At 39.0% G+C, this 16,407-nt stretch overlaps 2 protein-coding genes across 3 annotated transcripts in view; both read right to left on the minus strand.

Annotated features, from left to right (window-relative positions):
- Positions 1–11,345, minus strand: part of LOC136855531 (uncharacterized) — a 106,832-nt gene extending 95,487 nt beyond the window's left edge. The window contains exon 1 of the mRNA XM_067132654.1: positions 11,193–11,345. Within this exon, the coding sequence (XP_066988755.1) occupies positions 11,193–11,209 (17 nt within the window). The 5' untranslated portion in view covers positions 11,210–11,345. The remainder of the gene's footprint in view (positions 1–11,192) is intronic.
- A 417-nt stretch (positions 11,346–11,762) lies between these two features.
- Positions 11,763–16,407, minus strand: part of LOC136855532 (uncharacterized) — a 189,941-nt gene continuing 185,296 nt past the window's right edge. For both annotated transcript variants that reach the window (XM_067132656.1, XM_067132655.1), the window contains exon 5: positions 11,763–16,314. In XM_067132656.1, the coding sequence (XP_066988757.1) occupies positions 15,906–16,314 (409 nt within the window). In that variant the 3' untranslated portion in view covers positions 11,763–15,905. The remainder of the gene's footprint in view (positions 16,315–16,407) is intronic.

Raw genomic sequence — 16,407 nt, forward strand, 5'->3', positions numbered from 1 at the left:
AATTCAAGTTACGCATTCCTGGTCGGCCTGTCATCCCAGACTGACTATAAAGTGGAGATTTTTCAACCCTGACGGACCACTTTTGGGTCTTCTAGTAGCCTTAACCCAGTAAGGCAACCTCTCGCATGAACGTGCAAGGTTTCTATTTTGTTAGTTTGCAACAGTGGTATAGTTGCTCGAGTATACTCTGGCCTTTAGTGTAAAATGTGCATGACTGAAGTTACTTTCTAAATTTACAAGAAACGAGGTAGTTTTCCCAAGTTATTTATTCAAACATTATGAACTTAAAACTTTTTTTTTTTTTTTTATTTGTACTGAAGTAACTAGACACTTGCATTAATCTGTCATTTAATAAGAATCCTGTTTACTGAACCTTTTTTCTGTGAAGTGTGCTATTAAACAATATTTTCCTTATAACGAGTGCAGGCTAAATGTATAATCAACATTACCGATTACTCGAAATGTGCACTGTATAATACTGCATTTTATAGAAGTAAGCGAATTCAAAACACACAAAAGTGAATGTGCTCAATTTTAACTTTAATAAATAAAGGCAGGCTCCCAGCAAAGCGTTTCACACTATCACACATTTACATAGGCCTAGACCCATCACTTTATTCACACCTAATCCAGGTTAGCAATCTTACTATTCTAAACCTGACAGTGTAGGGCTTCATGATAACCTCATTTTGTACTCTCCTTCCCACCAGACTTTGGTCCAACCTCAAGAATTTAGGCCAAAGGCCAAGCACTGGAACCTACGAGGTCAATCAGCGCTGAAAGGGAAACAAAGTACAGAAAGGCTTGAGAGGTGTAACAGGGGAGGAAAACCTCTCAGTTGCACTATGAAGCAAGTGTTAGGAGAGGGTGGATAGCAAGGTGGAAGAGGGAGGATATGAACGGAGGTACAGTAAAAGAAATGAAAGGGGTTGCAGCTAGAGGCCTTAGGGACGCCGCAAAGAACCTTAAGTAATGTCTACAGTGCGCAGCGTGGGGTGCACTCACGGCAATAACCCCCATACGGGGCCTTGTTCTTGATTAAATCCAAGTTGCATCGAGGTTCCACTGCGCTTGCGCCAAAGGCAAACTTTAGTTCCTTCGGTTCCATCAAAACTTCATACGGAAGTTTTTCTCATTCTTCGGTCCAATAAAGAATAAAACTTCTCTCTCGAAGCTCACGGCTCATTTATCGTTAATGCGTTTTAAATGCGCATGATAACCCTCTTAAGATTCTACTAACTTTATTTGAAACCATTCATAAATCTATTATCATTCACATATGAAATTGAATTGAATATGGAATTTAAGCCAATGGCAAGCAGCACTGGGACCTACGAGGTTATTCAGCGCTGAAAAGCAAATTGACAGTCAAATTGTTTGAAAGGTTTAACAGGAGGAAAACCTCAAAGCAGTTGCATTATAAATCAGTTGCTAGCAGAAGAGGGTTAAGGAATGCAAGTCTGAAGAAAGAGAATATGAAAGGAGGTACAGTAAAAGGAACGAAAGGGGTTGCAGCTAGGGGCCGAAAGCAAGCTACAAAGAGCCTCTAAGTAATGCCTACAGTGCACCGCATGAGGTGCACTGACGGCAATATTCCCCTACGGAATATGGTTTTTTATTTTACGCATTTAGTTACTACAGATACGTCGTGAATTCTTGCTTATTTCCCTAGCTAGAATATTTACCCCTACTATTATCAATACAGACATGGCAGAAAAAGATTCAGTTAAATAGGTCTAACAACTTCATGGCTTCGCCAATTACCGGTTATTACCAACTCCAGTAATAAGTTTAACTAAAAAAAGTAATTAAAAAGAACATTTTAAGCGTGTCCACAAACAGGAAAAAATGGTGATCTTAAGCCTTCAAATAATCCCAGCCCACACACAACACAAATCTTTAATAATACGCACATATTCCATCCAAAAGATCAATTCAAGGAAGAAGACTTTCAATGATGGAATCGATAACCCGAGACTTTGGCATGACTGAGTTCCCGTAAGATGGGAAGAAGGGGGAGGGAGTAGTGGGAGGGGGAAAGTGAGAGGGGGAGGGGGGCTAGCGAGGTGAATCACGGGCGCCATCGTTGTATTACGTCTCCATTTCCTGAACGGAAAAAACCCAACATTACTTTAATATAAAAACAAGGAAACCGAAACATGAACACGTGATAAATAATAAATAAATATATCTTTGAAAACCAATTCACACAGACAGACATAGACCTATAACTACATACATAAAGGACATAGGCCTAACGCTCAAAAACACACACCACCGGCAAAAGCAGAACCAACGAGATGAATAAATCACGAGCGGCAGTCGATGAAAAGCAACTGGGCAACTGAAAACCGGATTAGCGCTTAATTAAACGCCGCCACGGCGATTTACAAAGCTAACGGCGGCCACTCGACACGAGGGCAATTTGGTCAACGCCGCGCCCGGACTGACAGATGCTATAATTGATTGGCTGATTGGCCAAGGATGACAAACAACAGATCGCCTTCCTTAGAAAAGGGCGTCCGAATTCGTTTAAGGAGACTGAGTCAGCATTTTACAATATGTGGATTCCATATCTCTTCCAAAATGTAAATGATGATAAACACAAGGCAATGCGAATAATAAAAGGCAAACTGACTATTACCTGAGGATTTGCGTTTACAATTCTGTTATCAGAGAGAGAGAGAGAGAGAGAGAGAGAGAGAGAGAGAGAGAGAGAGAGAGAATGTCATTCACAGACCCAAAAATGCAATGACAGAATTGAGATCGATCTGGTTTCAAGCACCCAAAATTAACTAGGACTAGGCTAAGGTGTATATGTGCACATATTACCACTGTCCAACATACTATTCTGACCTTCCCATTTACTCTGCCAAGCAAGTCAAAGGAGGATATTGGGGTCTTGCCCGAAAGATCTATATTAACCCTGTTTTTATGTCCATGCTTGTGGTTTGTTTCAAGCAAGAAAGAGCAAAAAAGAAAAAAAAAAAATAGGTTTTTTGTCTTTCTTTTTCTGCCGCGCCTTTTCAGAAACCTCCAAGGTCAAAGATAGCGAGGCAACGTGACAATAACTACTGCAGACAAGAAATGCCCTTGATAGTATTATCTGCAGCATCATTTTTACTGTTTTTATCAACGCTGAACGTGGCTTACCACAATCTCCAGGTCTTTTCCTTCCATTAAAACACCAGTTTCTGCGCATGACCAGTCTATATGAAGACGTTATCAGAAACACTCAACAAAACTTGATGACTTTGCTCAAGAATGTCATTGGCCAATGAGGAACCTTAAAAATACATAAAAATGCAAAAATTAGGATGGGAAGTTACACTCTAATAATGATGGGTAATCGATTCCATTCTCCGAAGTGACATAGGCCTACCCAGTTTTACGCTGCTTCTGGGGTTTCAGACAAACCACCTTTGGTAAATTAATGGAAAAAAAAAAAAAAAATACTCGTAATCAGAACAAAGTTGAAACGGCTTCAATAAGCCCAATTTCATTTTTCTTTAAACGATGGAGCCTTCAATTTCTTTAATTACAAAAGCAATGACCTTCTTTGAGTCTATTTCCCCAGCGAAGGAGTAATTCCTATTGAATCCGAAGCTACTTAAACAAAAGGTTTAACAACGAAGTACTAAGTCCTATTGAATCCCAAGCTACTTAAAAGTTTTCTCGTTCTCAATCTCATCAAATATATAAAAAAAAAGTTACACAAGAAAACCTGTATTAAATCTCACTGTGACCCCCTGAAATATAGCACGAAACCACTTCCTGTCATGTTTTGGGCCTTTCCAATCTAGCCATGTGGATCTCCAATAAGTCCAATCGTTCCAATCCCCAGTATAGTCAATCCGGTCCCAATGAATTGCGTGAAATGAATCTGAGTATGAGGTATAATAATTGAATATGTCATTCATAATCATTTTAATATGCAATGGTATTAACAGTTTTAATGTGAGCAAAATAGTCAAATTTCTTGTAAATCTGAATGGAAAGTAACCTCATTTTTTTAGTAGTATTTTAATACTACACGCTTGACAGTAGATTTTAAAGTGTCTGATTATCTTTGGGGACTTGACAAACCTCTGTGCGTGTGCGTGCGCGCGCGCGCTATGCTGCCTTAATACTGATAACTTTGTCACAAGACCGACAGATTAGTTTTATTCACTCACATATAAAAAATGAGTGCATACTTTTACGGCATAACAATAACTCGCTTTCATCACATTTATAAATCTGAGGTTTAACGAAAGGCTGAAAATTATACGTGCATAATAATATATAAAACCGGGCCAGAAAGACCAATTTCCTGTCCCCCTTCCCTCAGAGAGAGAGAGAGAGAGAGAGAGAGAGAGAGAGAGAGAGAGAGAGAGAATTATTCACCGAAGACGATGGCTCTAGGCCTACTTAAATAATAACTAATATCACCATGGAATCCCCCTTCCCACCGAGAGAGAGAGAGAGAGAGAGAGAGAGAGAGAGAGAGAGAGAGAGAGAGAGAGACTACAGCGAATCTTTTTAAGTTATAACAGACGTGGAATTACACTGCATTTATTGTGGAGCGTTTCTACAACCAAGCACGTAGCTGTAAAAGGAGAACGTAAGCGTTATTGATGAAAAGTCAGCGAAGCGTGACGAGACCGGGCACTTTATGGCATCTCCTGACGCAATCATTGATTAAAAATCGGCTGGGAATATTAATAATTTTGTAACCACCGTAATATTCTTCGTAGTTACACCTTACTCACTGTCAGATTGGGAGCTTCCAATGTTCTATAAAAATAAGGTAAATAAACAGACAATCTTTTCCTGGTCAGTTTGGACTGGTTACGTTTTGCATGAGACTATCTACCAATATCTATAACAAGCTCCAAGTTACCTTAGCTGGTAGTGATTAATAAAAAATAAATACATATATATATATATATATATATATATATATATATATATATATATATATATATATATATATATACATATATAAGCATAAACACTAGACCAATAAGACCTGCTTCCTGTCCACTTTCCCAGGTTGATAGAGAGAGAGAGAGAGAGAGAGAGAGAGAGAGAGAGAGAGAGAGAGAGAGAGAGAGAGAGAGAGAAGAGTCCGTTTATCTGCAGTTGAATAAAAAAAACCTGCCAAGATTACAATGCTTTGTTATCAGGGCGGTGCCTTAAGACCAAGAATAGACTTGGGTGTACTGCATGCACGTTCAAGCAGTCTCACGGCATTCATTTTTACATTAACATTTGACTGATTAAATATGAGTCACATTTCAGTTTTATTACACGACTGACATGGCTTCATTGATTGATGATAGAAAGCGTTACGCATTTTTTCTCAGTCCCATTTTGTGACATACGAAAACCTTCATCACTGATGGTATTACTAGACTCATAATTTCGTTCATAATGTCATACATGAAATCATACTTTTACTACGGTATAAAAACATCAAATTCATCAAATCATGGCTCTCTCCCTCTCTCTCTCTCAAATTAATAGTGGCCAGCAACGATATTTCCTTATCTTGCAAAATACCCATTTTGAACTTATTTTTACGTCTTACATTTTAAAAGCTGAATTACCATAAACTTATTATTTATTCGCTGAATTGATTTCGAGTTTCCCTCCACTGTAAAAAGCTGCACTATATTCGCGCTTATGACATAATGGAATAAAGGAAATGTTTATCTACCTTATCTAATATGTCAAATGCCAAAACTGATACGAACAACGTTGAAACAATTCATAAATTATCTACAAGTCGCGTTTGGCAACACATCAAACGAAGTAGGATGCTTACTTTATCATTAAAGAAAACCGTTTTGCTAAACCCATCTGAGAAATACCAGCTTATCGTAGCCATAAATTTCCTTTCTTTAATTGCGCACTTACTCATGGAAAGTGTGTTAACTTACACTTGACACGAGAGAGAGAGAGAGAGAGAGAGAGAGAGAGAGAGAGAGAGAGAGAGAGAGTTGCCATCGTATTCCGCGGCAAAATAGAACCGGTACACGAACCGCATGGCGGCCTCGTGCCACCGCCAGACTGCCAAAGATACCACCCAGTCACCCACCCGATTTTCGTCCATTCATGATAATAAATTCATGACAAGAACTGTGGAAGTGGTCAGCCGGTTAAATGACATTTCGGACACCCGACGAAATAATTCTATGTATATTGAAAGTCTGAAACATAATACTTTATGTCTGGGTGGAATTATTCGCAAAAAAACATAAACGCACCCGACCATGATGTAACAATAGACAGCTATGGGCGTGACCAGACAGGTTTGGAGAGAGAAGGAAGTTTGTATGTAAACATTCAGGAAGACAGGTCACGAATCTTTTCCCCTTTTCTTCCTGACAGTTCTGAAGGAAGTGGATCGAAGAATAACCTATTTAAGAAGGTTGTAACCACATAGGCCTGACTGCTGGATTTTCGGAAAAACATTCTGGAATAATCACGACCAAAAATCGTTGTGAATAGGATTATCTGAAAAAATATTTCTATTATTGACCGATTACTTCCATCACTGGCTTCGCTCTCTTCCATTGCACTGCAAGGGACATATAGAGTTAACCTTCTGTTTAGGCCTAACGTGAATTCTCACAGAACATCATTTATGTTCCCTGGAATCCAGTTTTAGTTTAACGTATCAGCTATTATTATTACAACAGTTACTGCGTGTATTTCACGAACGATTTGATTTAAACAAACAAATCCAAGCAAAACAAATTCTTAAATGTCAAATGCCCAAAAGAAATGAGACTTAAAAAGGAAAATTCAAACATTTCTGACACTTGGACAGGTAAAAACGTACCCGACCTAAATCACTCACATTTTTATCTAAAGTTGATTTGCGCAAGAGTGTATTAAATCCGACACTTCTCTCATTGACCGATGGATTATATAACGACACACACCTCACAATCACTGACACAACTAAAGAACACTTCTTTTTTAACGTTGAAACAGTACGTTGAGTTCAACGTTCCACGCCGCAAGTCAGCTGGCTCCACGAAACACCAAGATCACGCCACGCTTCTTGCCGGTCGTCTGTCTAGCTTCAAAGGAAACGCCGTTTCTGTGCTATCTAGACGCAATTAAGCTCTCGGTGATAAAGTATATAATTAAACCACCTCATTTTTATCGGCGACCGATACAATCCGGCTAATAATAGACACGGAAGCGCTCAAATAAAATAATGAATTTTCATAAACTTCGCCCGCTAACATCGTCTCTAGGTCAGTGACGTCACCTCGTACGAGCTTACAGGTTGCTATTTAGCGGAAAAATTTACACTTGCAATCAATAAAATTCTACCCGAATATCAAGAAAAATTACATCCATTTCTCGACGAAGCACATTTTCCACTCAGCTTTTTATTTCAAATTCATTTTAAGACTAAACACGACGACTTCTAAATTCCCGACATGGCATCGAGTTATAGTATTCCAGCCTGGTCGTTCCATTGGATGAAAACGCTGCTACAAACTGACCAATGAAAATGAAGGTATTGAAGCTTTTCTCTTTTCAATGGCGGGCTCTTCACAACACAGACGTACCGGCGAGGATTTCTTAATGTCAGGGAATCACCTGTTCACGGGATACGTCACGATGGCTAAGCGGATTTTTGTAAATCGACAACCTTTCCAGCGCACCTTTTCCCACTTTTCCAGTTCGCTTTTCCACGTAAGCTGTTACGTGGTCTTGAATCATAAATCCTAAAACGTGAAGCTTTGTCTTTAATGTTTCCTAAATACGTCTATTTTTACTAGTACTATAAGAGCGGCATACACTCGTACCTACATAGAGTACGTTTCTCTCTCTCTCTCTCTCTCTCTCTCGTGAGTACATAAATTCCACCAATTACAATTTATACCAACAGCATTTGTGAAAAACACAATATAATCAATGAAACCAGACTTGACATATAACATCATTCTGACACCTGAGTACCTGCTCGTAAATCCCTATATTTCGTAAAATCTCCAAGCTTTCCCAACTGAAGGATTAACTGCTACTGTAGAGTAGAACCCAAATGAATGAATTTATTCACAATTCTGAGGCCATATCTCGCTGATGCTGCCTTTTAGCCGTTCATATCGATGAAAATTTCAGTTATGGCTACACACATTTTAAAATATATTAACTAAAGAAAATATTTATTTATTCAGGATACCAAAGTCCCAAGTTAACACCTTGTTCTTAAGTCCACCCTTACCTAATCCCATTTGGACCAAAGACTAGACAGCAGTTATGATTTAAGCTTCTGAGTCAGCATTTCGCGCAAAAGCTCTCTCTCCTGTTCTGTACTACGCTGTAATGTACTCTCTCAGCCTTGTAAAGGTCATTGGCACAATTCAAACCAAGGTTAAGGAACTCAATTCACTGCTCTTATTCTGTAAGATTGTATTGTTGACGTACTAGAAAGCATCTATGGCATTCCCACAGCCATGCTGTAGGAGTAACGGTTTAATTAGTCCCACTACCCTTTAATCCTGTGACACAGAGCTCTTCGTCTTCCTTTGTGTTCCCTGAATCACTGAACTTTTCACTTGTCTTTCTTACACCGGGGCACATTTTAATACGACTGAAAAATCCCGTCTTTACTGTCACGGTCTGCTCCTTTGTTGGGGGGTAAAAGTCGGGTACTCGTTTGCCCTGCATCAGATTTCACAATCTGATGAGGTATTCCACTGTCCAGTCCAAGAGGCCTGTCATTCCCTTTACTACTAAAATAAGGACCTGCCCTTTGGCACTGTTATAGATGATGATGATTATTATTATTCAGAAGAATGCTATTCATATGGGATAAGACCACAGGGGCCATTGACTTGAAATTCAAGCTTCCCAAGAATATGGCCCATGCTAGAGATTACTGAAAGACGCAAGTCTGCAACTTAAAATGACATTAACCTCGACTTTTCTTTCGTCTTTACAGAGCTATAATTCTCTTTAATGTGCGTTATTTAATCAAGTGTAAGCATTTTTTTTTATTTTTTGACAGTATGCTCAGAAAGTTAATGACTCTTGTGACTTGTTACATATACGATCTTATGCCAAATGACGAAACGATATTAATCCTGTTGCTTTTATTAACCTTAGGTAAGCAAGAAAGCCAAAGAGCTCCAGCAATTGTCAATATCTTCGTTTCAAAAAAAGACATTCACCAATGAACAACTATCACAGATTCAACTTGGAATATGTTCCACTGGCCATTGCTTATCCTACGTTACTATCAAAATAAAATAAATGGTCAAAACGGGAATTTATACAGTCAAAAAGAGAAAATAGACTTGTTCTATTTCTACTTCTAAATTTCATTTCTTTCTGGACTTTCTCTCACTGCTGTACGACTACTGCTAATATCTTTTACCCTCCATACAGAAACTACTTATAAAAAATTATTTCATGTAAGATATAAACAAACAGCAAAGACGCCAGACTTGGATCTCAGAAATTCGCGGGATACTGAACAAACCAAAATTATAAATGGAGAAAATGTTTATCCAATACACAGATAGTCATGTCAATGCATGACCCTGGCATCTGGTTGGCTTCCAGTTTTTATTTTAGTGCCCCGCTGCAAAACATACCCACTCGTTTTCTTTAAAATAATTTTCGGTTTGAAGAAAACCAAAAGTAACGCTAACTGACCAAACTATTTACCAATTATTACAAATTCGGCACTTACTCCCTCCAAGTGGACACAGCTAGACTATAAAACAGACAAATCAAATAATTGGCAAGTAGTAAATTATTTTGATATCAAATACACTTAACCTTTCTACGAGCGCGATCCACGGCTTGGCAATGAAACTATAAATCCTTTTGTCGATCTGAGAATAAAGCTTCAAGATGAATATTTGAAGTCTATTATAAAGTTCGAGTTATAGACGACACCACAAAGGAAATCACTTAAGTTACATTATGTAGATTATACATATAGTGGAGTGTATGGAAATTAGGTTGTCCTACTAAGCACTTGTACACCTTCGGCCATTATTTTACACCTTTGGCCATTAAGCTCATTAAGACAGTGGAATGAAGATAAAGTGAGCCACAAAATAAACGGGATAACGTAAAGGATCTAAAGATACAACCAGTATCAATCCATCTCCACCATGATTTCTACGCACGCTTAAAACACTTGGCATTTATGGCATTTTTCACTCAAATATGCGTGACTTATTTATATTCACAAATTTTAAGCAGCAAATGTCGTAATGTCGAATCCAGTAGGCCTAGCCGTGGGAACTATTTACACCCTGGACCCACCAAAAGGTTATAAGTCCATCTGCCAGAATGCGGCGAACCTGAGCCTTTTGTTTATATACTACGATAAACAATCTTTTACCACTAGGCTGTTATGAGACCAGTGCCAAAATTCTTAACTGGATGTTCTGTGCACGAACGTAGGCCTACGAAACTATGTCCGTTTGAAGTTAACGCTTCAGTGTATTTTCACAACCGATGCTCCACTATCTAAAAATTCAGGCGTTGGCCAGTATTTATTGGGCTGCAGTAACAATCGATAACTGGGCATACTGTATCAAGCCTTTTACCTAAAGGCTTAAGCCGTTATGAAGGTGGACGTCTATTGGGAATGTTTAGTTTTGTCGAGTTGAAATAAATTTCCTATTTGGAATACAATTTTTTTTAAACAAGTCATTCTACTAGCGCCAATCACTAAGCTATTTTGATAATTGATAAAATCGTTACACACTATTTTAACTCCATTGAAAGTGAACCTTCTTTCGAGGCTAGTATCATTCTTTGCCTATAAATGATAATGAAAATAATGTACCTAGACCTATACGTCACACCTAGGAGGGCACAAGTCTAACTGATGTACTTAAGGCCAGTATCTCCTACCATATGAATTTCCTGCCCAGTCAAGTCAAATAATAAAATTCTTTACAGTTCCAGACTGGAAATCTCCCAGAACATCCAAGGAATGTATTTTGAAGCTCAACTTTTGCAAAGTTCGTTGCGCGCATTAAAAACTGTCTATATGAAAGATTAATGTGCAATACTTCTGCTCAACCGTTTAACAGCAAGCAAGAAAGTATATATATAAGGAATACTGAGAGAAATTCCACTTAGGCCTCCTCGGTAAAATCTAAATACAAACGAAAACAATCATCAAAAATCACCTATAGGCCTAGGCCTATACTCACATTCCATATGACCCCATCGATGAGCAAATATCTCTATCAGATTAACACCGAACACATTTGACCGTTGGTAATCGAATAGATATCCTATTTTACAGTCTGGAAAACTGGAAGACCATCACCTCCCCGTACAACCTGTGACTGGACACTGATAACCGTTCGACATCTTTACCGTTTGTTCGAGGTGTATATTTGCCGTTTCGGGGCGAAGGGCCATTTGGTAGTAAAAAGGTGCTTCCCTCGTTTTACTGCTTTCCTAGGCTTACGTAGGAAGATTCTGGGTAATTCTTGTTGTAAAATTGTTTAGCAAATTTCTTATATGTTAGCAGCCATTCAAGTTCATTTTGAATGTAGTTTAAACGATCGAAATGCCGATTACATATTTCTGACCCCAAGAACTTTATTCTTAGCGCGCAGAAAGAGTTGAATACCGTTTCAGGCGAAAACAATGATATATTGTAAGTTGGTATTCTCAATATGAAATATAAAAGACAAACTCTTATATTAATTATTTACAATTTCATTCCGAGACACAGTTTCAACATTTTGAAACGGGTAAGGAAACACGCAACGTAACTTTTATATATATTTTAATGTATAAAGGACTTATAAAAATATGCAATATCACATGTAAGTACATATGGAGTGAGGACTCGAACAGTTTAATAATAATACAAGAATGGCGTTATCATTTGAAAAGTATCATCATCAATCCTTTGAAAACACCGAAGAGGTGAATAGTAGATAGCTTAAGATAAAACATGGTTATGAAAAGAAAATTGATATCTCAGGTTTATAGCAGAATCTTTGTGTATTCTTCCTCTTACAATTCTAAATAGCACTTCTACATAGTGAATGATTCCAGGAGCACTTTCTCTGGCACTTGAGAAGTGTGGCTCCCACATCACTCTCAACAACAGATTACTGTTACAAAAAAAAAGCCCATCGTATATATACATATATAAATCTTGAATATCTTTATCACAAACTTAAAAGAAATTACCAGTGATAAACTGTTATATGAAAGATCTATTGGCTATGAGCAACTAAAAATGAATGCAGTTTGTTGATCTGCAACTGAGCAAGTTTACAAAGCTTATCCACATAAGTATGGTTACTGGCATTCTTAGAAGTTGACCCAATGGGCAGAAGGTCAGGCCAGGTTTCTGCCCTGACCGTCAGTAGGTCAAGACGGCATCAATAAGGGTATATCATCAACTAAAGCCAAAAGTTACCTGCATTATAATTCTACAGCCACTATTAACATAACTAATTTCTCAAGATCTGGAATAGGAACCAAGTCTACCAGAAATCCAGAAATCTCAGCACCTGCAACAGAGAGTCTATGACCAAAGGGAATCTCAGTACTTGCAACAGACTTCTACACCCACAGGACACCTTGGCCACTGGAGCAAACTCAGTTCACAACACTGCCCTAAAATGGAAGACTGCAGTGTCTGCAAAAAATACAAAACTGTGAAAAATGGTAGATACTTGCAGTTTTCCCTTTTGCCACCTACTGATTTTTGATACTGCAAATGGACCTAAATACTCGTGAAAGCATTGAGAAATCATTCTGAAACTGCAGTAACTTCAGTATTTTGTGTTTCACGAGCCCAATAGGTGCGCACATCTCAATTTTGAAAATTTTGCAGATATTGCAGTTTTCTATTTTAGGGCAGAACAAGCCTCAATACTCAGGAGAAGCCAAGTTGTCATGGCCTGTATTGAGGACAAAAATCAAGTTGTCAAGATATCAGACATCAAAGCAGAACTGAGACCAAGTCTGTTCGATATCAGATTTCTCAGTAGAACTGAGACTAAGTCCAAAAGGGTTCCAACTTAAAAAAAAAAAAATATGCCCACAATCTCTTTACCTTCAGCAGAGAGCAAGCTCCGAAAAAAATGCCCCTTTCTGGCCCAGATGCCGACTCAAAACCACAAGATATAGTATTATTTAACTTAACATTTACTTCTGGCAAGCAAACCTGAAGCACGTGGTGTATACTGCCAGTGCAACTGACATCTTTGGTATGTAATGATGAACAGAAGTAAAAGGCCAAGGAAACCATAATGGTAACAATGGATATAAAATTAAAAAATATATTTACAAATATCACTGCAGGGTCTGTGAACGTTTCTGTGCCTACTCAGACAGGAAGCATCATCCTAGGCGTCGACCTTTTGACGCTTTACAAGAGTAAAGCGAGACTTTTGATCAAGAGCGAACAAGCTGCATTGCAAAGTATTGCAAAGTATCAAGTCTGGTTATCTACAGGCATAATAACAAGAGGACATACGTAACTTAACAAATTGGACAGCAGCAGCCTAGGAAGGAATTACACAAAACGATTAGAATCACGGCGCTTAAACCTATAGATCTGGCCTCGTAGCAAAGAGAAAATGAATTTTAATCTCAAAGTAAACATGCAATCGTAGGCAGGTCATCACCATTCAGGAGACGAATGAATCTTCAGAACACACCTCCTACCAGGAGGAAGGAAGGAAGTCTGGCAATGTAAGATTATTACAATATAATCTATGCATTTATGAGATAAATGTCCAAGCTGTTGTCGCTCTCGCTGGGTGTGTTACTCTAAAGGATTTTTTCTCTGGTGTGAAAATAAGGCGTTAAAAGTTAACAGACTCCATCCTACCGTAGAGTCACAGTACAGACAGATCAACAACTTAAATCTCATGATATCAACACAGACATAAACAAAAGAAAATTAGAAACAATTATCCATTTTTACTCAACAACACAGAAAAATGAACATGAAACTGCTTCATTCAATTCGTGATTTTTGCTCAGGTATAAGATTCCTCTGATACGCCAGATTATCAACCACAGTTGCCTCAAAGATGAAAAATTACTGATTAACTCTAAAGACCTTTCAAAATCTGCCATTCACACGTCATCACAATGTATATATCACCAAAATGGAAATGGATCAGAAAAACAAATCGACCAGTCTAACATGTTTCCAGTTTTCCAAGTCAGAACTTTCAACGCGAATGTTGACAGAACCTCACAACACAACGAGCGACAGCGACGGGCACCAAGGACTAGGAGAATATATCAATATATCACACAGAACCGTGTGTACGGTAGAAGCATCTCAGAGTATAAATATTATACCAAATAGATGCAGACATCGGGAATACAGGACTGCAGTCTCAAATTGCTACACAATTTTTAAGATTAGTGTCTGTCGACCGCATTAACTTTTCTGGAGGTTCAAGATTTGTGAAGTTTTACTTTCTGGTCAACAGTTTAAGAAGGGATCTCAGAGATTTATGCTTTTTCAATGCAGCCACAAATATTTAACATGCAGTCAATCAATCAGGGGCCCAAAAAACTGATAGGTTTCAAGGAATCTTTTTTTTTTAACCAGGACCCAATTCAGCTTTGTAATTTCAAGGGTACGCAATGCCCACAGATGAAAAGATTTTGACTTGGCCTGGGGAACTAGTAGGCAGCACAGCACTGGTTGCCACTGATCTGTCTCTGATCTATCGTGTCGCAGGCTTCAACGCTTCCTACTAAACCTGGCAAAGCTGCAAAAAACTCTGAAGATCAGAAGCTCTTGTCTGATTAGCACTGTGTGAAACCTGTGTCTGAATTTCTCACAGTCACACCCTTTCCACTACTTACATGCTTAAATCTACTGTAGTGAAAATTCAGTAGTGAGTGAGGACCCTGCTTTAGCTTGGAAAACTTCTTCCCTGGATGTCTAATGAAAATCAGACCCGGGAAATTTGTATATTGTATATTTTCCTGTACCTATACATAAAACCCCCCAGGAAAAAAAAAAACCTCATTTGAGAAAGTCACCCGTCAGTTGTAGGTCGTATAAAACCTTAAAACTATTCATTATCATTGATTTCTAATCGTATTAAGCAGTAGTTCGGCTTATTATCAAGGAATTCAATGGCATAATAGTTATGTAAAGGAAAAAAAAAGCACTCAGTCCGCACTGGGTCAGAGAAGTATAGGAGGTTTGCCTTCAGTCTTGGATAAGAGAGGGCAAGTCTGAAGAGGCTAAACAAACTCTTACCTTTCCCTCAGTCTGTTTTTTCCTGTAGAAACTTACAGACTCAGGCTTAACGTTCGGACATATCCTGGTACCTTTTTAAGAAGACTTTCCTGATACTAACTCCATTAATTTTACGTTTCTCTACTAATTCAAGGCATATATATGTTGGCATTACTTTACTGTGCTTTCCAGATAGACTGGGGAGGCTAAACCTCTCATACCAATGCTATAATACTCTGAAATGCAGTTGCGTGCTTTCAATTTCTCAAAAGCATTTCCACCTCACTTTCAAACGATGAAATATCTACGCTTCCCACCATTAGGGAGCTCAGACCTTGCAATAGAGCGGCAGAAGTGGTTTTGCCGATGGAAAACTAAAAAAGAATATGACAGATATCCACAAGGGGGTTAAGAGCCACTGACTCTTCAGGCCTTCAGTCCAAACATTTTCCTTTCCAAACCTCACGACACAAACCACATCTTCACAAACACACAAACGAAGGCCTCATAGCCAACTGTTCCAGTGCGGCGCGGCGGCGGCGGCGGCGGCGGCGGCAGGCGGAGGCCGCGTTCGAAATGAAAAAAAAAAGTCACTTTAGCAATAACTGAGTGAATCTGGAAGGGTCTCCTTCTTCAGACGTGGCTGACACCTTCCGTTACTTTTGAGATTTCTTGTCTATCATCTTCGAACGAAGACGAGGAGGAGGAGGGAGGACGAACGGGACATAGAAGAAGTTGCTACGGCGAAGGAGGGAGGCCCCCCAGAAGGATTCAATTCATCCTTCTCCGAGCAATCGTCCTTCCCGACCACAACGGGTTCGAAGCTGGGATTTTCCCGCGCGAATCCTCCGCTGGCGCCGTACGTCGGCGGGAGCAGAGACTGCGCCGACCACGACGACGGGAGTTCGCCCATGAACGCCGAGGAGGATGTTGAGGATTCCGCAGGACGCAACGCGACGTCTACTACAGAAGGTGAGGATCCTACGGGGGAGGATTGGCTGGAGTGGACACACGGAAGCTCCGTCGTATACAGTTCTACGGGTAAGGCGCATGCGCCCCAGCCAAGGGTGGGGCTCAGGTCTTCGTATCTGTAAATAAAAGAAGAAATTTAATTTATAAGTTTTAAATTTGGTATGATAATTGTTACTAATATTCTAAATGCTCAAGAAATAAAAATTTTA

This window comes from Macrobrachium rosenbergii, chromosome 31, assembly GCF_040412425.1.
Source record: "Macrobrachium rosenbergii isolate ZJJX-2024 chromosome 31, ASM4041242v1, whole genome shotgun sequence".
NCBI classification, from domain to species: domain Eukaryota; kingdom Metazoa; phylum Arthropoda; class Malacostraca; order Decapoda; family Palaemonidae; genus Macrobrachium; species Macrobrachium rosenbergii.